Genomic DNA, 27,029 nt, shown 5'->3' with positions numbered 1-27,029 from the left:
GATAGATTTTTAAATTGAAAACAATTTAACTTGTAAAATTCAATTCATTTTATTACATAGAAAAAATGGCTGGATGAGCGCGTGCAGGCACTTTGTAAACACTGTTTTAAAAGAAAAAAAAAAACATTGATAGTTTATTTTGGAAATATATTCCATAAAGAAATTAAACAAACCACTTTAAAAAGAGAAATTACGAGTTTTGTATATTTTATTCGCAGTTTTGTGTTAAGGGTGTCAAAATTTCCCAAAAAATTCTGACACACCTAGCGCGTTACTTAAGGAAAAAACGGTTAATTAAACTGCAGAAGCACTTGTTAAAAACTATACAAGTTCTATAATTGAATACTCCACTCTAAAAAAAAAAAAAAAAAGAAAAAAAAGAACGAAAAACATAAAAATATGTTTTTGTAAACCGCTCATGGAAACTTATTTTAGATCAATTAAAAAGCATTAAAACTATATGTAACAACACAAAAAATGAACCACTTTTTTCTTTTTTAAACTTTTTTTGTTATTTCAACTGTCCACTAAAGATGCATCCGAGATTAGACCAGCTGAAACATCGGGAAAATAACAACCAAGATGAGACTCGAATAATCGAAATAATCAATCGTCATCTCAAAGATTTCACGTTGAAAGAATGAATGAGAGATTTCACTTTTTATGAAAATCACTCTGGGCAAAACATGAAGCCACTCGATGTAAGAAACTAAAAACAACCTATGTCAAAAACTAGCAAACGATAAGTGTTAAATAGATTGATAGCAACCTAGAAAACAACAATTCTTCCCCCTTTGTCAGAAATATTGCTCATATAAGGACTAAAAGGCAAAATAAGAATAGCGAGAATTAAAAGGCTGTTAAAAGTAAACTAAGATCCACTTTTCTGGATTAGTAGACTTGAGCAGCATTTTTTTTCTAATCCATGTTTCATTGAAGAGCAGGGACAATTTCTTTTTTCTTTTTGGTGGGTTAATGTTTGAACGTTCTGTTTGAGTGTAGAAAGAAATTTGCCGTAGTCGCGAACGTTTTCAACTTCCATAAGTTGCCTTCAGGCGAGTAATGAATTAAAAATTGCGTTGATGAATTTATTGAAAATACAATTTAAATCATTTAAAACCATTAAAAGTACTTAAGCGCGTTTTCTCCTTCATGTTGAGTCTGATTGATGGTTGTTTTTTTTTTTTTTTTGTTTTTTCTCATACGGATTAGTAGGGCTTCAATGATCTGGAAGAACAGATCACAACGTGAGACGGCTAAAATGGCAGTGTTTTTAATTAGTATATTCCTACATTCAGTTTTGAGGGTGTCATGTGTTGTAAAGTGTTGGTAAATGGAGCTATTCAGAGAAGATAGGTGGCATGTTAGTCGGCAAGAGATGCCGGTTCTAGTTGTGCCGTTGTGCAAGTTATTTTTGGAGACACATTCTCTTACAAGGCATTTAAATGATTTTAAACGATTTTAATCGTATTTCCAATAAATTCACCAACGTGATTTTTAATTAATCACTCAACTGAAGACAACTTATAAAAGTCGAAAACGACTGGATTGGCAACTGTATGCAAATGAGTGGACGGTGTTCAAGATTACATCGAGGCAAGGAAAAAGATTATAAAAAGAAAAACGTGTGCAAACCGGGAATTACGTCAGAGAAGTGAGTAGTCCTGGTATTCGAAATATCTTTAAGATGTGTTTGAGAGACGTGGCCCATGAGCGAGATCACGTCAGAGGAGGCCAGAGAGAGATGTCACACACAGTGGCTGAAGGCGACAGGAAAATGCCTGTAAATAAATGTTGGTTTCACTAAGTTAAAAAGGGAGTCGAGTTATTCCTTTCTTATGTTCCTTGCAATGGCGTCTACAACGTGTTGGGTCCCTAAATGTTAACAATGTAACACGTGTAAACGTGTGTAACGTTACAGATGTAGGACAGTTGAGATAGCAAGTCCAGTTCACAGAGAAAGGCCAATTGATATTCGCTTGCATGCTGCATTATTTTAAGACAATCTTAAAAACAATATGAGCATGTCGTTATTTGCTTTTTTTCTCTCTCCCAATCAACACAACATCCGAAATCGTCTTAATTATTTCATCGAAACTCATTAATGTTTTTATTGATTGTCTTGCTTATTATTAATTGTTGCTGTTTGATTTACACGTTTCTCGTTTGTGGCATCAATTAATTACTAATTGCTGTGCTGATGAGAGTCTTTTCTTAAGCGTAAAAACTGTTGTTATTTTTAAACATAACAAGACCAACAAACCTCGTCACGTTTTCATGTTAATCATTTGAACCGTTTCAACATCTAATTTGTCTTTTTTTTTTTTAATTTTTCATTGTTGTTGTCTTGTCACCTCTTCTTTATATAAAGCAAGACAAGATCAGCAACTTAACTTTTCTATCGATTACGTTTTCCATAATTATTATTTGTACTCACTAGGAGTTCTCACACAGGCGATCACTCAATGACAATAACCTGTGTGTGTGTGTGTGTGTGTGTGTGTGTGTGTGTGTGTGTGTGTGTGTGTAACGGCACTGACCCTATTTGGGTTTAACCGGCTTCCTCTAAAGGAGGAAGTTCCATGGGAGTATGAAAAATTCGCAAGCGGTTCCCAGTCGCATGTATATCCCCGTTTAGGGGAGATGACGACGTTAGTTGTTTTGCAACTTTTTGCAAGGAGATGTTGACGTCCTCCTACATACAGCGTCGGTAATTCCTAAATTGGTCACCCATTTTAGTAATGACCAGGCTCAACGTCGCTTAACTTTGGTGATCTTACGGAAACCAGTGTGTCAATGTGATTATGCCATGTATGATCTGTAGTGTTTTTTCAAGTTGACTGACAACAAGTCTTCCCATATTTCCATCCTCTCCATATGTAGTGAGATGATTTTACGATAGCGCATCAATAATCTATAATATAAATCTCACCTGTCTGTTCAAATGTATGTATGTATGTAAATTTGTATGTCTCGCAAAAACTTTCGACAGAGGCGACGGATTTTCACGAGATTGGTATCACTTTTGAAGCTCGACCCTTTGGACAACAAATATCAAAAAATTGGCTAAAAACATTAATTCCTTCACCCACCTGGGTACTTTTTTACAGGGAGGGGTCGCTTTTTTCACCGCTATTTTCGAAAGTCATCGCCTCTGATTGTCTAGCCTTAATTTAAACCTACGTCACTTCCGGTTTAGCGATGGGTGCAACAGCTAACATGTCACTTTTTTATTTTTCACTTTTCCTTCTTTACCATACAAGTTCGAGTCTGCCTGCCTACTACCACTTTTTTTTTCTTTTTTGCTCAACACACACCTCCAAACACCCAGGCAACGCCGGGCACGAAGGCTAGTCTACATATATAAAAGCGAAAATGTGCGTATGTATGTATGTATGTATGTATGTATGTATGCATGTGTGTTTGTATGTCTCACAAAAACTTTTGACACGTGTCACGGATTTTCGCCAGATAGGTATCATTTTAAAGTTCCAAACTTCGCCCAACAAATATAAAAAAATTGGCCAAAAACATTAATTCCTTCACCCTAAAATCATCAGTTTTGTACAAGGAGGGGTGCCGAAAAAATCGTTCCTTCATTTTCTCTCATCCTGCTACTACGACAATGACGTCATGTTTGACCTAGAAAACGTTGACATTAGTTTAAAACCACCTGCAAGTGTTTTTAAAGCTTTAATTTTATTCGTTCGCAGTTGTATGTCTCTTTGGTGTAGGGGTAATGTGTCTGTCATTTTTTTTCCACCTTAGCCTCGATGTTTCCGGTTCGAGCCTGTCTTTCTACCTAAACTTTTTTTTCTCTTTCACACCTTTTTATTTCCTTTTTTTTTTTTTTTTACATTTGTTTGCTGTTTTGCTTTGTATTGGTTTTTCCAGTTTTTCTTAACATCGTGTTTTTTTTTTATATTGAAACAGTCACCCTCTCCCACATACCCCCCCCCCAAATACCCGGGCAACGCAGTCTAATATAATCTAGTCTAATATATAAAAGGTAAAATGTATGTGTGAGCGTTTGTATGTCTCGCAAAAACTTTCCACACACACACAACGGACCCTCACAAGATTGGTATTGTTATAAACGTCGATCCTTCGGACGACAAATATCGAAAAATTGACTAAAAACATTCATTCCTTCACCCTCAACTTAGCAGTTTTGTACAAGGAGGGGTCACTTTTTCGTCAACATTTTTGCAAAGTCATCATATGCGCTTGCAATGACTAGCCTTAATTTGAACGGCAGCGGAGGCGTATGTCATGGGGGCTGCGGGGGTGAAGCGGTTTGCTTCTTTTCACCTTCTTTTCCTCCTTTGCGTTACAGGTTGGAGCCTTCCTGGATACTCCTTTTTTTTTTCTTCTTATTTTGAGGCTTACGTAATGGGATTTTTTTTTTTTCATTTAAAACAAAAACTGAATTATATTACTGTTCACTTAAACTTTTTTTTTCACACCTCTCTCCACTCAGGCTGCATCTTTTTTTTTTTTTATTGTATTGACTCCTTACTACATCACGTCTCCACACCCGAGCAATGCCACTAGTAGTAAATAAAACTAAATCATTTTAAAGTGAGACAGTCTGAGAAAATCAGGTGGTAGTGTTACTTTTTTTTTTCTTTTTAACCCTAAACAAGGCATATTGCCATTTGGACGTAAGTGACTACTGTTTGGAACTAAATCTACAGGGAACTATGTAGGAAGTTGAGCAGCAAGATGTCTGTTCATATTATATTTAAATTTCTGCATGTTAGTACAGTCAGGGAAGCTGGAAAAGTGAGGAAATTCCAAAGTCTAAGGAAAGAAACTAATAGAATAGAAAGCTTTTCAGCAGCTAGGGACCTCTACAGTGAAGGGGTGGGATTTTGCTGCTTGTCAAGTTAGTTGGGATTATATCAGTCAACGGTGCAAAATGGCTAAGAGTTCATCAGAGCATGTTCCATTGAAGTACTTGTAAAACAGGCATAGCGATGCAAGATTGCTGCAATAGGGCAGGAATTAGAGCTTAATTGATAGTGCAAGGCCGATTAGATTGTCACAGAATATGCTATGTATATTTATGTGCTACCTAAAACTCTGTGGATCTTGTGTGTGTGTTTGTCTCTATCCACACTGCCTGATGTCACAGAGATGACATCATCTCTTTGTGACATCAAATTGATGTGTAATACACTGGGAGTTTGGATTCTTAAGGATGCCACAAAAGAATAACATCTCATATGACATCATTCATTAAATACAAAACCAAAGGAGCTGCAAGTCTTTTTGGTCAAACATCATGTTTGGTCAGTGACACACACACACATATTTCATATAAGATGCTGCATGATTAATGTCCATCAAGCAGCATGTCTTTAAGTTGACAAATCTTGATGGTGCTCATCTCTTTCCAAACCATCTGATTGTTTCTGGACAGATGGTCATATTCAATGCTGCCAAGACTAAGCTTGTTTCCTTCAATAATTGCAAGAAACCTTCTCAACTACCAATCATCATCGGCGGTCACTCGTGTCCGAGTAAGACTGTCCTCCGTTGTGGCTTCTGTGGGTCCTCAGGTGAGCATAGAGCCCAATCCTAGACCCAATTTGTCTTGTGCAATTTGGGCAGATAAAGGTAGTGGTGGTGGGGTGGGGTTGGGTGTGTCTGGTTGATAATCTGTCCTTTCTGTGCTTGCGTTTATCCTCAGCAGCTTGATTTAGGTCACTACTATAAAGCGCAGCACCTTTGTGGACAGCGCTCCTCCATGCCAACCTGCTCCCAGCCACGTCCTCCCATGTCTCAAGGTCCATGTGTAACCGCTTTAGATTTGCTTTGATGTTGCAATGTTAGCAATTGCTAAAGATACATTACGTGAAAGTACTTCTTTTAAACTCCTTGGCCTAACGTTCACAGGGAACATGAGTTGGAACGGATAAATTGAGGACATTGGCAGGGCCACTGCAAGGAAGATGGACTCTCTATCGTGCTTGAAAGCTACTTACACCTGAAAGTATCCTGTACCTCTATAAGGCCACCATTCGCCCGTGTATGGAGCATTTGGGCTGATGCATCTGCTGCTAGTGGTCACTACAAGTTTCATCATACCAATATTGCACACAAGCCTTTGGCTGACATATGACATATGCTTATCAGGCACTTACAAAGGAGATTTGTATGCACTGGAACAGATCCTTTATGACGTCATAAATGATAAAATAACAAAAGGACAATGTTAGCCATTAAAACAAAGCATAGCTGAGATCAGTATAGGAGGCTATCTTTTCATGGACAAAAGGAAAAAAAGCCTAGGTGTTTATTTAAGTGACCTACAATGTTGGGTGTAAGTTGCTGAAAATTAAGATGGTGTACGAGAGTCATTCCAAAAGTAAGGCCCCCGATTTTAGAAATTAAAACCTTGAAGACAGGAGTGGTACCATTAAAATGAGCGACCTTTTGTGCTCTAGAATTTATTCTTCTACATAATCACCAGCATTCTTTTGTTTTTATAAGGGGATCACCACTTATCAAGGCCCAGAGGCCACTCGATGATAAGCGTTAAAGAGTGTACAGTGGTCAAAAAGACAATATTATAATCGTTAGAAGTGTAAATTTGGTAAATTGGATTACTTAAGGGGAATGGCTCATCAAGAACTTGTTTACATTAGACTTGAAGACGGACATATTTTGAGTCAGCTGGAAAGCAGGTAAACTGAAGAGAGTTCCACAGGTGTGCAGTTCTAAGAAAGAAGCTTTGTTCATGGAATCTACGTTTAGGTTTAAGTACAGATAAAGAGTGGGGGAAATTATTGATAGTGGTTTCAGCCAGATGAGTGTTAATGCACTTTTATCAACCTCTTATGATGCCTCGATTGTAAAAGTCCAGAGCTTTGTCACTCATATTTCTGTCACCACTCTGAAATTTGTCAAGGATTTCTAGTATTATCCATTTCTTGTGCTCTTTCTTAACTTTTAGAGGAATATTCTCTTCTATCGCCTCCTTCATGCTTTTCTTTAGCTTTTCCTATTGACTTTCTACATTGGTGACCACCTCAAAGGCCGAAAATCTGTTGTTAAGTGCCACCGAAAAACTCACTATCCGTCTTTAACAGTTTGAAATTATAATTTGGTTCTATGGAACAAAACTACATGAAAATTTGCAGGCTTTTTGAAAATTATACTATTCTATAGTTTAAAATTTTATGACAATTGGTAAAAAGAACCTATATTTTCAAACCAATAAAATATAATCAAATTTGCCTACATTTGTGTATATAGTGTCCTGGCAGGTTAGCTTCAGTTTTGCTGCTTTGGGATGAATTTTGCTTAGGGTTTTTTTTTGTTTTTTTTGCTGGGTTGTCGCCCCTGTATCCACTATATATATATATATATATATATATATATATATATATATATATATGATTTTGTCTGTCTGTGTGAGAAATGGTCTCTACCAAACTCCTCTATCAATTATTGGTCTACATTCTTGAAACTTGATATATACGGGATTTGAATCTGTGGAACAAATTCGATTTATTTTTTAGCTGCTGAAAATGGTTAATAAGATGTCAGAATTGATAAAAGAATAGAACTTGGCAGACGTAAGTCGACTAAACGTGTTATTTCTACACATGCACAATCTCCTCTGATCCATTTAGGTGGAATAAAAAATAGGAAGCATTACTTTTGGAACATTCCTCGTAGAAAAGGAATAACAGTAAGAATGTTGAACTGTTTTCTTTGAGATATGTCTTCCATTGGACAATGACCTTGTTTGGCTGTTCAGTAGACAAAAAAAAGAGAAAATGTCTTTCATCATTGGTATCAGGAAACTCTGTGACTCCATAATTCCCTAATCGTCTGAAAGTAGTCCTTCAAGGATCAGTTGAAATTAATGCACACTGTGGGTTGATTGGTCATTGTGTGACCAGATCACCTAACATGAACTACAATTCTCCAAAGGAAATATGGGGTGCCTTCAATAAGTTTCCAGACTTTTTTTTTGTACAGGCATTTAAAATTGTCATAGATTCTTGAAAATTCAATATGTTATTGCTATACGTCTTATGAAATGACTGGCCAATTTTTATGATTTCAGGTTTAAATGAACAGCTACAGCAGGAATTGGAATACACCGTACTAAAGCCTAATTGTCACAGCTGGTGAATTTAAAAAATGCAATCTGGACATGAGGACATTTTAGAAGAGCGATATGCAATAAAATTCTGTTTTAAACTTGAAAAAAATACCACAGAAATGTATGGAATGCTTCAGACTGCATTTGGACCATCTTGCATGAATCGAACATAAGTTTTTGAGTGACACAAAAGATTCAGAGAATCTGTGAGGGCTGATGAGAGGTGTGGGCAGAGTAAGGAAGTCAGAACACCAAAGTTGATTGGCCAAATAAAGAATTTCATGGATAAAGGCCGTCATGTATCTATAGAGGCGAGAAGTGCACAGTTTGATGTCAGTGTGTGAACTGTACACACAATTATTTATGAGGAACTGAAGATGCAGAAGATTTGTGCAAAGTTTGTCCCAAGGTTACTCCATCCTTGTCATAGACTATTTGATCAAGATGGGCATGAAGACAGTTTCTCACTCTTCCTATAGTCCAAACCTTATAACTTAGATTGTTACCAGCAAAGCATTATGACTGTCAACCAAGGGAAAAATCTATCAGGCATGTGTATCCAGTGTGATGATACATGGAACTGAAACCTTTTGAGGAGATGTGTTGCATGGTGAGAAGTGATCTGAAAATTATGCGATTGAGATGTAATGTGAGTTTTAAAGACAAGCTTAAATCTGATGATCTCAGAGAATAATTAAATCTGGACATTATGTTTTGGTCCCCGCCCCCCCAACAAAAGAGGAATTTGACCTAGTAATTCACTTCTGTTCGTCCGTTCGTTTGTTTGCACTTTTCGCAATAACCACACCTTGATTTTTTTTTGGAAATTGTGCACACAAACATTATTCACGGTGAAAGTAAATTTTTGCCAGAACGTTTGTTTTTTTTTTCTAGGATAACTCTGGTTGCCCCCCTACGGGGCATTATAGGGGTAAAATTGCCTCCAAATCGTTCATCCATTCATTTGTTCATACTTTTCTCAATAACCATGCCTTGGATTTTTTTAAAATTTTGCACAAATATTAGTCATGGTGAAAGTAAATCTTTCACTTGTGGAGGGGAACCCCACATGCTCGTCTTGTTCCAATCAAGTTCTCCAAATAAGGGATGAATCCACTTGATGTAAAGAGCTAAAAAAAAGGGTGCTTCTGCATTTACCGACCCACAATTTCCACAAAGTTGGCTCGGGCTTGCTCGGCAGATGACAGAAATAACCGGAAAAGGTCAGTTGAGCGTTCCCCAATTTTTAACGAATGTGCTGTCTCTCTATAAATGCTACGTCTTATAAATTGGAAAAAAAAAAATTAATTTTAATCGCGCAGGTTAGGGTTATAGGGTTGGGTTTGATACATGTCTGTAATAGTATTTATTGTATTTTCATATCTTTCCTGTTTATCATTATAATTTTCTCGTAGTGGTTAAACATCTTGTGATCGTCCGCTTCTGGTTATTTCTGTCAGCAGTCAAGCACACCCATGAAACTTTGTGGAAACCACAAGTTGATAAATGCAGAAGTGCCCAGATCAAAGACTAACCAACAATAAGCATTAGATGTATGGATTCCAGCCCGGAAAACAGCAGTTCTTCACCCTTTGTCAGAAACATTGCTCATGGAATGTGAGAACTAAAGGACAAAATAAGGGAAACAAGGCTGCCAAAAATAAACCCAAGTTCTACTTTCTTTAACTATAGAAAGAGGTATGCTAAATGAAAGATTTTGATGGTATTTTCAAAACAACGATAGCCACATTCCAAATATGATGTCCACCAACACGACTCCTGCCTACATCTCATTACCATCGAGATTATATGTTGTATTAATCATCCTGCTTTGCCATTCACCTTGAATGATCTCATTATCTATATATATCTATAAAAGTGAGTGAGAACACTTTTCAACCTATATACTCAACAAATTTTTTATCTACAGACTTGGTATGTAGGGTATTCAGACATGTGGAAAAAAGGGCTGCTAAAGGGTCAAAATTGGTACATAGGGGTCATCAAATTTTTATCTGTTTGTCAACTGTTTCACAAACGTGTATGTGTGAATGGTTCACATGACAGATTTCTTATGCAAAGAATAAGTGGGTTTGAAAACACTTTTAAAGACGTGGCAAGCTGGCCTAGTAGTTATCGTACTTGACTCATTTTCAGGTGAGCATTTTGAAAGGAAGAAATGGCCAACATTAGACATTCATCTGAGAAGTCTCGATAATCGTTCAAAAATCGGAAATTAAATAAGATAATGGTAAAACATTACATTTTCAAACGGCTGGTGACATTTTTGGGGTAGTTTTCTGCTAGTATTTTTTGTTTAATTTTAGATTTTCGAGCGATTATCGAGACTTCCTAGATGACTGTCTAATGTCAGTCATTTCTTTTTTGTTCTAGCTTTAAACTTGGCACAACTTGTGTTTCAAATGAAATAAACGCTTTAAAAGAAGTTAGAACACAAAAAAACTTGTTCAAGTAGGTAGAAGAGTAACTTATCTTGCCTTTGGTAACATTTATTTGCTATATATTTGTTCTTTGACCACTTTTTCGTCTTGTTGGTCTATACAGCAAAATTCTCAACTTCTCAAACTAAGGGATCTTCTCATCAGACTTGAGATATTTCGGGGCGGGGGGAATGGATAGAATTTCAAACTGAACTTTTTATCTAATCCTCATGAGTAGATTGTTCTCATTCTGTCAACCATGACTGGCTAAAGGTATTATGACCATGACTGATGAAACGATAACGATCAACACCCATAAATGGCATAACGTTTATTTCACTTTGTTTTTCACAGACTCCATTTGAAATGTAATCATGTCTGATAAAAGGATCCGAACATCCCAAGTGGAACATGAACGATCATCTTTAAATCTTTCTCGACAACCTAATATGGATGGTGACTGTCTGGTAATTTTTATTTCTTTATTCTCGTTCAGTTTCTCCAATAGAATTATAGGATTCAACGGCAAAATGATATTCATAACTGCATGTTAACTTGCGTAATGTCTTCCATTATTATAATAAAAAAACATCTATATATCAATTTTGTTTTCAAATATATAAAAAGCAAAATGTGTGTTTGTATGTCTACCAAAAACTTCTGGCAGATGAATCGGACGACAAATATCAAAAAATTGGCTAAAAACATTAATTCATTCAACCTCAACTGGACAGTTTTTTTACAAGGAGAGGTCGATTTTTACACCGGCATTATTGCAAGTTATCGTCCCCTTTTCGATTGGCTATGCTTAATTTCGACATTTATGACTTCTGGTCATGCCATGGAGACATTGACTAAGACGTCAGGTATTTTTTTTTTTCTCTCCTTCGCATTACAGGTTCCAGCCTACCTGTCTATTACCACGTTTTTTTTTTACTTGACACACCCAAGTAACGCCGGATACCCCTGCTAGTTTGTAATAAATAGCAATATTTATTAAAAACAATTTCTCACTCGTTTGGTCTTTCTAACTGTTAAGTCTTAAATTATTAATGAGTGTTTCAAACAATTTCCTTTTATTACACGACAGACGTCAAAAATTGTAATCAGACATATAAACATCGTTTTGATTTAACTCCAAACATCTCAAGTCATGCCAGGACTTACCACCACCATCTATAATATAAATCTCACCTGTCTGTTTAAGTGTATGTATGTATGTTTGTATGTCTGCTTAAAACTTTTGACAGAGGCACGGATTTTCACAAGATCAGTATCGTTTTGAAGCTTGACTCTTCGGACGACAAATATTGAAAAATTGGCTAAAACATTAATTCCTTCACCTTCCACTGGGCACTTTTCTACAAAGAGGGGTCGCTTTTTTTGCTGATATTTTCAGAAGTCAACCCCTCTTTTCGATTGACTAGCCTTAATTTAAACCTTTGTCACTTCCGGTTTGGCAATGGGCATAACAGCAAAGACATTACGTTTTTTTTTTTTGTTGTTTTTTTTAACGTTCTTTTTCTCTTTCGCGGTATGGGTTTGAGCCTGCCTGCCTACTACCACATTTTTTTTCATTTTTTTTTTTTTTTTTTTTTTTTTGCTCAACATACGCCTCCAAACACCCGGGCTAGTGACATATAAGAGAAAGAAAAAAAAGAAAAAAAAAAACTGTCCAATTTCCTGAAGATGAATATTTTATTATTCAAAAATTTGAAAGAAAAAAAAGTTAAATTTTATTTTTGATAAATAACAATATTTATTAAAAGCAATTTTCACACTCGTTTCGTCTTAATCTATTTATATATATTTGATATCAATAAATATATCTGCACCGTCATATAAAAATTAATGAATAAAACAATATGCATTTTTTTTATACTCTCGGCGAAATTATTTCAGGTGGTGAGGGGAAGCAATAAGGTAAATAGCAAGTCAGACAAGCACCTCAGATTTTCCTTGCCACCTGAAATGCATTCAATTTATAGTTCTTTACAATAAAAAGTTAACAGTGAGTTTTTTTTGTTGTTTTTGTTTTTGTTTAGATCATCAGAAATGATAATAATTTATTTGTGAAAAATTAAATTACGATGCTGGTCAATATGTGCATTGCTGGTGATGGGGTCAGTCTTGGTGTCCAAATGATTCTGTGGAATGTATTCTTTAAGTCTGTGTTGATTAATTTGGCATCGCAAGATCTAACCCAAACTGCAAGAGAGAACTTGAATGCCTACTAGACACTGTCCGTGAGTGTCTAAGGTCTCTCTGTACAGGGTTTGTCAGGAAACCCTGGCATTAGGATTTTTTTTTCTACAAGTAAACCCTAATTAAATATTCAAAATCACATTTCGTATTCGCATCCAAAATAAAATCTCCTCACGATTATTACTAACCAACACTGGCTTTTATGAGAAATGGTGCACCTTCTCCAAGTGATGTTAGCTCAAGAAACGATATAAAGCTGGGTACTCCACCAGATTAGATTAATTTTTGTCCTGGAATCAAATAAGACAAAGAGACCAAAAACAAAGGTATACTAAAACATTTTAAAATGGTCGATTGGTGAGAGGAAATTTATGTTTGCAACTTTTTTACTAACTTTTTGTTTGAGAGATAAAGGAGGACTTTAATGGAATATTTGAATATCTTATGTATCTCATATAAAGATCAAGTGTTCGCTTCAGGGAGGGGGATTCTTGATTTCTGTGAAATAAAATGAAACAAAAAAAAATGGGTATTTAGCAACACTCACCAAATACTCCTGCTGTTGCACATGGGGTCAGCTCCCCAGTTTGAATTTGTTGCAAATTGTTTCCTTGTTGTACTCTTCTTTTTGACTTTCTGCAGTGTTCATTGAAGTATAAACTTCTGTTCAGTTGGTTTATAAGAATGTAATTTACTCTACAGTAAATCTCATTGTTGTGACCTTGCAGGCTGGTAATAACCAAGACAAATACAATGGTAAAATTATTTTTTTTAAAAGTGCATTAACAAAAATATGTTACAGAAGTATGCATCATGATTCTGGGGCCATAGCTGCCACAAAATTTAGATGTAACTGTATTTATTGTCTCTGGGTAAGTTCATTTATTTCTGAAATGTGTAGATCAGCTTACCCTATAACATAAATAACAAAATGAATATTTTTTAACATTGCTCCTATTATTGATTAATTATGTTTAATTAGCATGGTAACCTGACGTTACCCAGCATTGAATGATGATCAACGAATGTTTTACACCTCTATATTTTTATTCTCATCAAAATCTGTAAAATCGCCAATTTTTCAGTCAAATCGATTGATTGCCTGCTCTGGTTGAGGATTGTAATGGACCAGAGAAAATAATGAAACGAATGGAATTAAAGGAAACAAAGACTCAATTGATGGATAAGATAAACATCGTTTATTTGCTGTTGAAAGAATGAACATTTTAGTTATAACATGTGTTCATGTCCGCGCGTGTGTAACCAATGTTCGTTGCGGGACTGGTGTTGTAGAAAGAATAGGAAATGTGTGTTCATCTCAAGTTCGGGTCACTATCGTTTGTTCGCGCGTGGGAAGAGAAATGAGTGTTGTAGTAGAAATGAGAATGACAGTCCAGCGTGTAGACAAAGAAGAGGAGATGAGAGTTGACATCAGTTAGTAGTCAGCTACGCGAAGGTGTTCTCAGGGAACAGTAGTAGATAGAGAGAGAAAAAGTGTGAATGCGTACATACGGTCTGTTAGCTCATGCCCCATACATAGTCACAGGGGTGTTTACGCGCGCGAGCGTGCGCCTCCCTTTCGGGAGGCGGCTGGTTAGCCCAACCTCTCTGGTCGAGAGGTGGTCCTAAAAGAGTTAGAAACAGCTTGTCTCTTTGTTTTATACTTGTTTCCGGTGGTCTTTTGCGCATGTGTATATTTCCTTAGAAAGCGGAAGTGACGTCGTCCATGTGTGCGTACATGTGTATACGTTAACGTGTGTATATACACGTGAATGTGAGTGTATGTACGCGAACGTGAATATATGTATGTGTGTGGACGTGGGCGCGTATGTTTGTGTGTGCGTATGTATATGACATAGCATGAAATGTGAATGTATGTTTTGTGTGAGACTTGAAAAAGGCTCGTACAGGATCCATTGTGGTGCACCTCAAGGAAATTTCACATACTTCTTGCAGTGACTTAGTTCACAATACACTGTAGTCTACATTGCACTGTAGAGAACCTACTGTTGATTTTATAGAATTTTTATGTATGTATTAAAGTTTAAAATGCAAAAGTTCATTATTATACTTTAATTGTGTTCTAAACAGAAACATTCATGTCAAACGCACCCCTCTCATATCAAAGAATCTACTGTTGAATTTATATGGTGAGCCCTTCTGCTTGTGTGGTAATAAAACTTCTCAAATGCACTTGTGATGTTAGGCTGTGTAAGGTGTTAACTTTGGTCAAAATCGCCTGTTCCTTCTTATATCGGATTATTTTAATTATCAATACTTATCGAAGGCTTTGCATCGGAATGTCTATCTAAAGAACACTGCCAGGAACATAAAGTACCTTCGTGTGAAATTTCATAAAAATCATTCCAGCTTTGGAGACCATAAGGAACTCACACACACACAGTTCGTTTTATATAATAGGAGAGATATTCAACACTATTGTTTTCAGGCATGTATGCAAACATTCAAAAATAGTTGTTTTGTTTTGTTTTGTTTTTTTTAACAGAGATTTTTATCAAGTGACTCCCCCAACATGTATTCCAGTATGACCGAGTATTCTCCCCATTCTCGTATGGCTGACATGAATAATGACAAGGTGTCCGACTGGAACAAATACGAAATTCAAATAAAACAACTCCGCCAGGATTTGGATTCTGAACGAGGCGAGTAATTGAAATTGAAATTTAAAAAAAATAATTTAATCAACAAATTTGTGTTTATTAAGTTTTCATGATTACCTTTTCCAAAGATGTGAGTTTTTTTTTAATTAAAAAAAGAAAATGGTAGCTTTCCACTTAAATCGCTAGAATCTTCCATGAATGTGAATTTTCTGTTTTTGTTTAAAATCTACTTTTGTTTTTTTTTATTTTTACAAAAAAAAAAAAAAAAAAAAAGAAGTGGTTGCTATCAAATTGCTACAGTTTTACCCCCGTATGTTTTCACCTCTATTGGAGTGGAGTTTATGGTTCTTGTCCAACATTCCCCCCATATTAAAAACAAAAATAAAGAAAAAATCTGCATGACGTACATTACCCGTGGCAGAATGAAAAAAAAATCACATTCCAAAAATCATGTAAATTGATCAAGTAACTTTATTTTTGATAAGAAAATCAAATTTTATGAATAGCTGAAAAGAAACTGTTTTATCCACCATTTCGAAAACAATCTAAAAGAAATGAAGAAAGATAACTTAATAATTCATACCTTATAATGCCTATGAATTCCTATTAATTGCTTAAAAATATTTTTATTTATGAAAATAAAACTACTTGATCAATGTTTGTGATTTTTGGAATACGATACTTTAATTTTGTCATAGGACAAACCAGATTTTTCTTTATTTTTTAATATAAGGTAAATTCTGGACAAGAATCGATTGTATTTCTCTTTCTCTTCCTTTATTTTTCTCTTTTTCTGTTTTTTTTTCTCTCTCTTCCTCTTCCAATCTTGTCTTGCCTTCCTTTTCCCTTCTATGACAGTTCTCTCTGAAAGCTGAAAATGTTAATTTGACACAAAGGCTTCAAACAATTCATGATGGGGGTATGATAGGCACTAAAAGCCACTGTGCTTATTTAGAATTACACTTACTAAAAATACAGAAAAATCTTTATGGTGTATGTACTCGTCATGGAACAAAAATATCATATTTCAAAAATCACATAAATTAATCTAGTAGTTTTTTTTTTTTTGTTTTTTTTTTAAGAAAATCAAATCCTAGGATTAAGCGAAAAGGAGATCAAAAGATGCATTATTTTTATTTTTTTTTTAGAATGTAAAAATTCATAGGCCAACAACTCTATTCGACTGCCAAGATTTACAAAATGTGCGATTTTATTATCTGATTATTTTATTTTTTATTTTTTTATCATTTTATTATTTTATTTTTTATTATTTTATTTTATTTTTTATTATTTTATTTTATTTTTTATTATTTTATTTTATTTTATTTTTTATTATTTTATTTTATTTTATTTTTTATCATTTTATTATTTTATTTCATTTTTTATTATTTTATTTTTTATTATTTTATTTTTTATTTTGTTTTTATTTAATTATTTATTTTATTTTTATTATTTTTATTTTATTTTATTTTTTATTTTATTATTTTATTTTTTATTAATTATTATTTATTATATTATTTTATTTTTTATTATTTTATTTTATTCTTTATTTTATTTTTTATTATTTTATTATTTATTTTATTTTTTATTTTATTTTATTTTTATTTTATTTCTTTTTATTTTATTTTATTATTTTATTTTATTTTTTATTTTATTTTTTATTTTATTTTTTATTTTATTTTATTTTATTTTTTATTATTTTATTTTATTTTTTATTATTTTATTATTTATTTTATTTTTTATTTTATTTTTTATTTTATTTCTTATAATTTTATTTTATTTTTTATTTTATTTATTTTATTTTTTATTATTTTATTTTTATTTTTTTTTTTTGTTTTATTTATTTATTTTTTTTTTTTAAATTTTATTTTTTATTATTTTATTTTATTTTTTTTTTTATTTTTTTATTATTTTATTATTTATTATTTTATTTTTTTATTTTATATTTCATTTTATTTTTTATTTTTATTATTTTATTTTTTATTATTTTATTATTTATTTTATTTTTTATTTTTTATTATTTTATTTTATTTGTATTTTATTGTTTATTTTATTTTTTATTTTATTTTATTATTTTATTTTTTATTTCATTTTTTTATTTTATTTTATTTTTTATTTCATTTTTTTATTTTATTTTTTATTTTTTATTTTATTTTTTATTATTTTATTTTATTTTTATTTTATTATTTTATTTTATTTTTTTTTATTATTTTATTATTTTATTATTAATAACTAAAAATCATAAAATTTAATTTTATTCATTTAAAAGAAAAAAACTACTTGATCAATTTATGTGATTTTCGGAATATGACATTTTCGTTCTATGACGAGTATGTACATCATAAAGATTTTTCTGTATTCTTGCTTTATTAATTAAGTGTAATTATAAACAAGCACCAAATCTACATATATCAAGCTCTCATTTGCACTATTGTACAGCTATGAAACCTGGTTGATGAAAGCAAACGACCTACAAAATTTGGAGTTCAATCATTACTTTTTGTATCACATCCTTTGTGTTTGCTGGCAACATTTTATATCAAATGCTGTGGTTCATTTTTACTGCAACATATCCTTGCTGCGGCAAGCTCTCCTCTCGAAACATCTTTGCTGGTTTGGTCACCTTCTTCGTAATCATCCAGGTAATTTCATCCGCAAAGTCATTGACTCTGCCCCTCCTCAGGGTTGGTAATAACAATGCAAAGGTTAGCTGAAAACCTGGCTCACAACAATGACACAAGATATGGAGTTGATCTTGAACTTTCATCTCTCGAACTATAATTGGCTCACACTTGTATCCACTACTGCAGTGGAGCATCGCGCCTGGTCAGCATTTGTTCAGGACATGGCAAATTCTCTGGATGGAGTCAGCGCAACCACTCTGGTATGAATGTCGAAATAAGTACATGTACTGCAAAAACTACAAAAACCTTAAGCTATTTTTTTTTTTTTTTACATGGAGTTCAACACTTATCAAGGCCCAATGGCCACTCAGGGATAAGGGTTATTGTGTGTACAGTAATCAAAGGGATAGTGTAGCAATAGTATTGGAAAATTGATAAGGTGTCATTACTTAGGGAGGCGGTTCATTAGGAATTTGTTTGTGTTGGACTTGAAGACATCCAGGTTGAAGTCGGGAGGGAAACAGGCAAGCGGAACAGAGTTCCACAGGCATGCACTTCTAAGAAAGAAGCTTTATTCGTGGAATCTATGTTTTGATTTAGGCACAGATAAGGAGTGGGGAAAATTATTGACGGTGGTTTCAGCTAGTCGGGTGTTTTTTGAAAAAGATTGGCGAGGGGGGATCAGAGAATGGAGCTCAGACAAGCACTTGCCATGGAAATAATGATAGGACAAAGACAGGCTCGCTACGTCTCTTCTGTGGGAAAGAGGTTGCAGGAAAGGGAAAAGGGCATCTTCCACCAAGCCACGAAGTCTATTTTGTACTCTGTCAAGGCAGGATAGGCTGTTTTTAGCAGCTCCTGCCCAGATGTGGCAGCAGTATCCCATCTTTGGACGTACTTGACTCTTATATAGATAGAGAATTGCATCATTAGTGAGATATCTTCTGGAGCAGTAGAAGGATCCCACCATTTTCCCAGTGACCTTGGCCACAGACTTGATGTATGTGTTCCATTTGAGATCAGGAGTAAAGGTCAAATCCAGAAGCTTATCAAAACATGGGGCCTCCCCTAGACGAGAGCCATCCATTTCAATTGATGCCAGATGGTGATCAGAGCGTTTATGATGTAGAGATAGGAGCTTGGTCTTAGATGCATTAAAGGTAACCAGCCACCTCTTTCCCCACTGAACCACACGCTCAAGATCAGAGGAGAGAGAATCAGAGAGAACATCATCATTTACGGCCTTTGATGTGTTGCCATAGATGGTCATGTCATCAGTATAGATGCCAACGAAGGATTTTAGTATGTGTTTTGGGAGATCATTGATGTAGATCAGGAAGAGAGTTGGGCCCAGTATGGACCCCTGAGGGACGCCAGCATTAATACCGTGGGCTTTTGATTTCTGTCCATCAACCACTACTCTTATGAGCCTATCAGAGAGAAATGATTTAATGATCGAGAAAACATTTCCAGTTATACCGTAGCTGGAAATCTTGTGTAGTAGGCCTTTATGCCAAACCTTATCGAAGGCCTTTGATATGTCGAGAGCAATTGCCCTAGAAATGAAGCCTTTGTCAAGAGATTCGCTAATCCTATGAGATATAACCGTTCGCACATCTGCTGTAGATCTAGTAGAACGGAAACCATATTGCGTGTCGTTAAGGTTATTTCTGCTGAGGTGGTTGACTACTTCTCTATTTATTGTGGATTCCAGCAATTTACTCATGACACACAGGAGACTTATTGGTTTGTACTGAGAGGGGGATGACTTATCACCTGAATTCTTAAATACAGGGCAAACTGATGAGGTTTTCCAGGGTGTTGGGAGCACTTCTCCTTAAGACAACGCTTAAACAGTTTGGTAAGTATGGGAGCAATTTCTGGTTGTAATTTTTTTAACACTATAATTTGAATACCGTCAGGACCAGTTGCTTTACTGGAGTCAAGGTTCTTGATTAGTTTGGCGACCTCATGCACAGATATTTGTATGTTGCATAGCGTGTTGTCTGTTATAGGAGGGAATACGGGGAGTTGATGGCCTTCGTCGCACAGGGTAGAATTTGCCGCAAAGTTTTTGATAAATAGTTTGGCCTTGTGGGATGCTGTCGAGATGACCTCTGATCCATTGATAATGGTTGGGATAGATATTTGGATAGATATGCTATTTGCCAGAACTGGTGGGAACCAAGCCGCTGCTCAGCTACTTTGGATTTAACGGATTGAGCATATAGTTCTCTTGCATTTTTTATTACTATCTCCTCTGACAAATAACTAAGGATTGTGAATTTGATGTTCCCATGAAATTTTAATTACAATGATGGACTTTTAGGTTCATGTACATAATTTAACATTATTAAGAAAACAAAATTGCAGAAAAATCTTTGATGTATGTTATCCGTCACAGAACAGGAATGTCATATTCCAAAAACCATGTAAATTGATTTAGGAGTTATATATAGAGAGAAAATCTTTTTTAATTTTTGGCGATTTGATAGAAAATCATAGCCATTACAAAGCTGATTTTGATCTCAGTAATTCGAATTAAGTTGCTGTGGTAAACTGCTGCATCTAGTCAGTATTTTTTTTTTTTAAATAGGATTAATTACAATGATGGAGTTTTAGGTTGTTGTCCAAAAGTCAACATAATTAAGAAAACAAAAATACAGAAAATCTTTGATGTATGTTACCCAGAACAGGAATGTCATATTCCAGAAACCATGTAAATTGATCTAGGAGTTATATATATATATATATATATATATATATATATATATATATATATATATATATATATATAGAGAGAGAGAGAGAGAAAGAGAGTCATTTTTTTTTTGTTTTTTTGTTTGTTTTTTTTTCGATTTAATTGTAAATCATAGATATTACAAGGTTGATTTTACTCTCAGTAGTTTTAATGGAGTTGCTGGTCAGCATTCATTCCAGGCACAACAAATTGTTTGAATAGAGGTAGCCCAACCCCTTCAGCATTAACACACCGGTTCTCATTAGATCACCAAAGTTAAGCAACATTGAGTTTGATCAGTACCATCCGTATGCAGGACGTCAGCATCCAGGTGATTTTATCCATAAAGTCATTGAGCCAACCCCTCCTGAGCGCTGGAAAAAACGATGCAGAGGTCAGCTGAATACCTAGCTCAGAACAGTGAAACATACCAAACTGATCCTTGGCCCTTGTCTCTCTGGAGTTAGCCACTGGAACTATGATTGGCCTTGTATCTTCTACTGTGGTAGGCTGTCACGCCTGGTCAGCATTTGTTCAGGATGATGCAAATTCTCTGGATGGAGCTGGTGTAACTGCTCAAGTGTAAATGTTGAAACAAAAACAAGTATTGTAGTTAGATGATTTTTATTATATCAAAGAATGACTTCCTGCCTCTTTCCCCTCCCACATGAACACTTAGTGTCTTTCTCTTCATTTTGACTTGTTGATTGAAGGTGTTTAGGAAATTGTTATTGTACTGCCATTATGACACCTATCATCTCCAGAATTTCATCTCAATTTTAATATTATTTTTGTTATTGGCTATTTACATCTCTGAATGATGCACCTGAAGAAGGTCAGAGATTACAGCAGTCGAAATATTGTGAAAATAACAATTAAGATAATGATAGTAGTCCGAATAATTCAATAGAAATGCACACCTGTGGAACTCTGTTCTGTCCGCCTGTTTCCCACCTGACTACAACTTGGATGTCTTCAAGTCCAACATAAACAAATTCCTGATGAACCACCCCCTTAAGTAGACCCTTTATCAAATCTTAACATTAACGTACTGTACACACAATAACCCTTATCCCTGAGTGGCTTCCGGGCCTTGATAAGTGGTGACCACCTTGTAAAAAAAAAAAAAATTATCATGGACCAAAATCAAGTGTTGCAAAAAATGAGTCCATTGCAAAACACGTTCAGCAAAAAAAACAAAAAAAACTTTCAACCAAATCTCCATAACTTCTCAAATTAAGATTTCACTAATGAATAAAAAGATGCCCCCCCCCTCATCATCATGGTCTTGCCGTTCATATGCTTCAAATCTTATAAGTTTTATTGTATTCATGACGCATGGAAATAAACTTTTATCTGATAAAATTTGGAAAAAGTTGTTGGAAGTGTCTTTTAAGAAATTTGAATAAACAGACAAAATGCCTTTGAAACCAAATTTAAGATTCAAATATTTTTTGTTAAAAATCAATTTTTTTTTTTATCCTAACTTTCTTTCTTTATTAATTTCGGATAGTAAAATATCCATCATCAGAAAAAGTGTTTTAAAAAAAAAAATTTTAAGTTTAACTTTTTTTATCATAATTAGAAATGGCATTGTGTTGTTGTTTAAGCAACAATCAGATGTTTTTTTATCCAATGTTATTTATATTTGCATCTTATGCATTAAGCTACTATTAGTGTTGCAATCGGAAAAATTGATGCCTATTTTCCGATGCCAAAACGATTCTTTCAATTGTCTTTTTTTTTATTTGATTTTGTTTAAAGTAAAATCTTCCATTGCTTGTAATAATGATAAATTAGTAAATGTTTATTGATTTTAAATTATCAGTAAAGCTAAAATCGATAGATCATCCTCCACAAATGTATTTTGATGTTTAGGAAAATATCTGCATATTTAACATGTTTTTACGAAAATCGGGGGAAATAACAATCTTATAGTTAAATGATTAGAGATTTATAAAGAATCGGAATCGGTAATTGTATCGGAATCAGGAAAAATATTGCAATTGTCTCATCACTAATGCTAGTATAAAAAAAAAATTTTTCTTATGCTATTGATTGCATGGCTAATATTACTAAACATGCGATAACTTATATCATTTGAATTATTTGGACTACTGTTCTCATCTTGTGTGTTATTCTCACAACGTTTCGGTCAATGTAACCTCCGACTTTCTTCAGGTGTATCTTGTCGATCTGTGGAATTTTTCTGTTGAACACGAAAATCTGCATAGAATTTTGATTGGAACTCTTTATTCAATCCACAAAGGTAGCATGCTCTCATTCCATCAGCAATGACTCAATAGAAGTCTTAAGTAATTTGAAATTATTTTCTAAGAATCGCCCATACTGAGGATTGAACCTTTAACCTCCAGAAGAGTCCTGAATTTTACCTAGTACTTTATCTGTTATACCACAGGTTTTTGTGGATTCTGTTCAAATTATCCATTTCGACAAGATACATCTGAAGAAGGCGAGAGATTACAATCGAAAAGTCGTGAAAATGACGCTCGAGATGAGAACAATAGTCTGAAGAATGCAAATAATACAAATTATCAATCCTCATCTCAAAAATTCAGAAACGCAATTATTTAATTTGCGAGATTGAATATAAGCAAAGAATGTCACAAAGCAAAAAATGAGATTTGTTCATATTGTGATTTTCTTTGCTTGTATCATACCCTGCAGACTAAATAATCGTTTGTTTGATAATATCTGCACAAACAAGGTTATCAACAACAATAAAAAAACATAGCTTGATACATTTTCAATATGAAAAACATAAAAAAACTTATATCTGCACACATGTAAAGAACAAGTACAAACTTTGACGTTTAAGTATTGTTCTTGTTGACCTTTTCGTTATTTTATGTAACGATGAAATTTTTCTTCTGTTTATTCTAGATTTGGCCAGTCAAAGCCGCAAAAAATTAAACAATGCTGAAATTGAAAAATTACAACTGACAAGCAAAATGAATACTGAGGTAAGGGCAGACTACTCAACAATAAATAAGGATCACCTGAGTACTCTTCCTCCCAGCTCTGAACCCCATATTACCATTTTTATTCTTTGTTATTTATAAATCATGGCAAATGATGTATAGCTAAAAAAATTCATGTGATGAAATGTATTGTGTGCGAACGTTTTTGGCGTGATTAGATCTTTAGTTTCAAAAATATCTTCCAATGAGTTTGTCGAATACGCAATGTAATTTATATAAATGTAATTTGCATAAATGTGATTGCATTAAATGATTGGCTCTTCAAATTCAGGTGTCTTTAAAACAAAAGAAAATTGTATAAATGATGGTTAAAGAAAGTCATAAACAATGCAATATTTTTTAACTTTTTTTTATTTTGAAATATCTTTTGTAAATTATAATACCCTCTTCAAAAGTTTAAGTCGATTTAGTCCCAGACTATCTAAATTTTTGTACTACAGAGTTGAAACTTTGTCTTATGACTAAAAATGGATTAAAATACACAAATTGAAAGAAATAAAAGTTATACATTTTATTTACAAAGTGAAATATTGACTTTCTTATAAATAGGACATTGCGTACACGTGATATATTTTTAGAAATCAAGCAGTTATCCATGTAATACATTTAGTATATTTAATATATTCAAGATAAAATTGATACATTATATAGCTGTATTCTGAGCCATCTTCTTGTTTCTGCAAGCAAGAAATCAAATAATCTCTGTCACTACCGTCTGCAGTCAATCAGCTTGCTACATGTCAAAACAGGTCTCAGTAGTGATAGTGCACCACGTCAATAATGTGTTCTGCGCACGCACGCACACACACACACACACACATATATAGCACCACAATATTTCAATATATATTGTACAAATAATCAAGCATAAGTCCATAACTTTTGCATTCAAATTTATGCGCTAATTCATAAAGTAATAATTTCACGTGAGATTGGCAATACATACATGAAGTTTGATAACACGTATCTAAGTTGGTAAAATTCTACTCTTTTTTTTTGACTTCCGGTTTCTACTGCTTATTTGACTGGATAATTAGAAATGGTGAAGCAGACAAGAAAGCCATTCTCAACATCAGGAAGGGGTCGCTTTCACGCTATCTGCAAGAAAGATAATCATTTATCAGAAGGAACCATATCTTGCTTGTCACCATCGTCTGTAGTGCAGAAACTGAAGTCAGAAAGATCAAACAATGTTAACTGTAACTATTAAATCTTATTAGACAACCATTGAATTTATTTTGGGTGACACTTACAAGGTAGATTAGCAAGCATTATTTTAGCTGGCATGCGTTCATGCATCTACAAAGACCCGTGCTGCAATGATAAGTGACAGTCTTCTGCTAAGTGAAGGTTCCTCATCACAGGTGATAATTACTAAGAATAAAATAAAATTTATTTAATGTTTCTACCCAATCATGGTTGATGGAATGAGAATAATTATTAATAAAATAAAAGGTTTACTTCAGAATGAAGATAAAGATGAGATAAAGATTTAAACTTTAAATAAAATTTTAGGTTATATCGGACGAAACATTGTAAAAATAGCAACCAAGATGACAATTGTAGATCAACTGTTTTTGCAATAAAAAGACTTTTTAGCTGTTAAAAACAAGCAAAAGTTATGGCCTGATGCTTTGTGCCAAATTGATGGTTAAATTTATGCTCATTTTTGCATTAAATATTATTAATTATTATTATTATTATTATTATTATTATTATTAATTTATAATTGTGCATCGAACAGATACCATAATACTTAGTTCGCTGCACCTTATTATAAGAAAGGTCCATACAAAATTTTATTTAGATCAATCAGTAGTTTCTGAGAAGACTTTTAGAGCAAATGTAGTATTGCGGTGACTAATTCCTATTAATTCCAAACTCTGCATTATCATAAAGGTCTATACAAAATTTCAGCTTGATCGGTCCAGTAGTTTCCGAGAAAAAGTGGAACAGACAGACAGACAAATGGAAATATAATATAGATACATATTCAGTATTCTATTTTTTTTTTTTTTTTTTACTAATTTCACTATATATCAAAGCTCAAATCTATTGAAGTATGAGTTTTTTCAACGTTTCATGTATATTCGATCAGACATATATATATATATATATATATATATATATATATATATATATATATATATATAAATGTCAAAAAAAACGACATTATTTTTGCACCAAACTAATTTTTTTTTTTTTGTTTCCTTTTTTCTGTATTTATAGTTAACTTCCCGCGATAGTGAAATTGCTCGTCTCCGTTCACTCGTGGAGAAAGGTGAAGCTCTGTATAACAATGTGGAGGTTAAATTGTTGCAGGCACAACAAGATATGAAGCAGAATTCTGAGAAATTCGAAGAATACATAAGCACACTTGAAAGTGAAAATCAGAATCTAAAAGGTAAAGCAAGTCCGTGTCAGTTTCAGGTCACTTGATACTCTGATGGGAATAAAAGTTCTTGACATAAACTGCAAAGATTATTTCTTCATTTAAATATGGACAGAGAGCAATCTACCCTAGTGGATTAAAGGATTCCGTTCAAAATTCTATACACCTGAAAAATGTCAGAGATTACATTGATTGAAATATTGTGAAAATAACAAGAATAATCCAAATAATATAACATTTTGTTTTAACATGCAAATTAAGAATTTGTCTAGGACGACTCATGGATAAAAGTGCTAAATAATAATCAGTTCTAAGTGATCATCTTTTTGAGATTGAAGGTTTAATATTCACTACAGATACACTAGTTCCTGTCAGATCACCAAAGTTAAGCAACGAACCTGGTCATTACTAAAATGGATGACATTTTTGCAACTCTTGCAGGGAGGTGTTGACGTCCTACATATAGAAGAGTTGCAAAAACCTAACATCATCACCTCCTCTAACGGGGATATACATACTGCTAGGGATTGTTTGTAAATTTCATACTCCCATGAAACTTCCTCCTTTGGAGGAAGCCGGTTAAACCCGAATAGGGTTAGTGCCGTTTTTCACACACACACACACACACACAATACTACGAATACAATTAAGGCTTCTACACAATCATAGCTGACAGCAAGAGAGCAATCTACCCTGATGGATTAAATAAAGGGTTGCATTTAAAATTCAGTACAAATTTACAAGCTCGTCAAGATGCACCTGAAGAATGTCAGAGGTTACATCGGCTGAAACGTTGTGACAATAACATCCAAGATAAGCATGGTAGTCTGAATAATCAAGATTATATAATAACTATATTCTTCCATTTTTCCAAAATATTTT

At 33.8% G+C, this 27,029-nt stretch overlaps 1 protein-coding gene across 2 annotated transcripts in view; it reads left to right on the top strand.

Moving 5' to 3' along the window:
• Positions 1-27,029, top strand: part of LOC145249736 (coiled-coil domain-containing protein 171-like) — a 282,316-nt gene that overhangs the window by 11,218 nt on the left and 244,069 nt on the right. For both annotated transcript variants that reach the window (XM_080111637.1, XM_080111638.1), the window contains exons 2-5: positions 10,918-11,030; positions 15,275-15,431; positions 23,658-23,737; positions 25,985-26,159. In XM_080111637.1, coding sequence (XP_079967763.1) covers positions 10,938-11,030; positions 15,275-15,431; positions 23,658-23,737; positions 25,985-26,159 — 505 coding nt within the window. In that variant the 5' untranslated portion in view covers positions 10,918-10,937. The remainder of the gene's footprint in view (positions 1-10,917; positions 11,031-15,274; positions 15,432-23,657; positions 23,738-25,984; positions 26,160-27,029) is intronic.

Source organism: Euprymna scolopes, chromosome 28 (genome assembly GCF_053919585.1).
Source record: "Euprymna scolopes isolate OS-2025 chromosome 28, ASM5391958v1, whole genome shotgun sequence".
Classification (NCBI taxonomy): domain Eukaryota; kingdom Metazoa; phylum Mollusca; class Cephalopoda; order Sepiida; family Sepiolidae; genus Euprymna; species Euprymna scolopes.
This window is presented reverse-complemented; position numbering and strand designations above follow the sequence as displayed.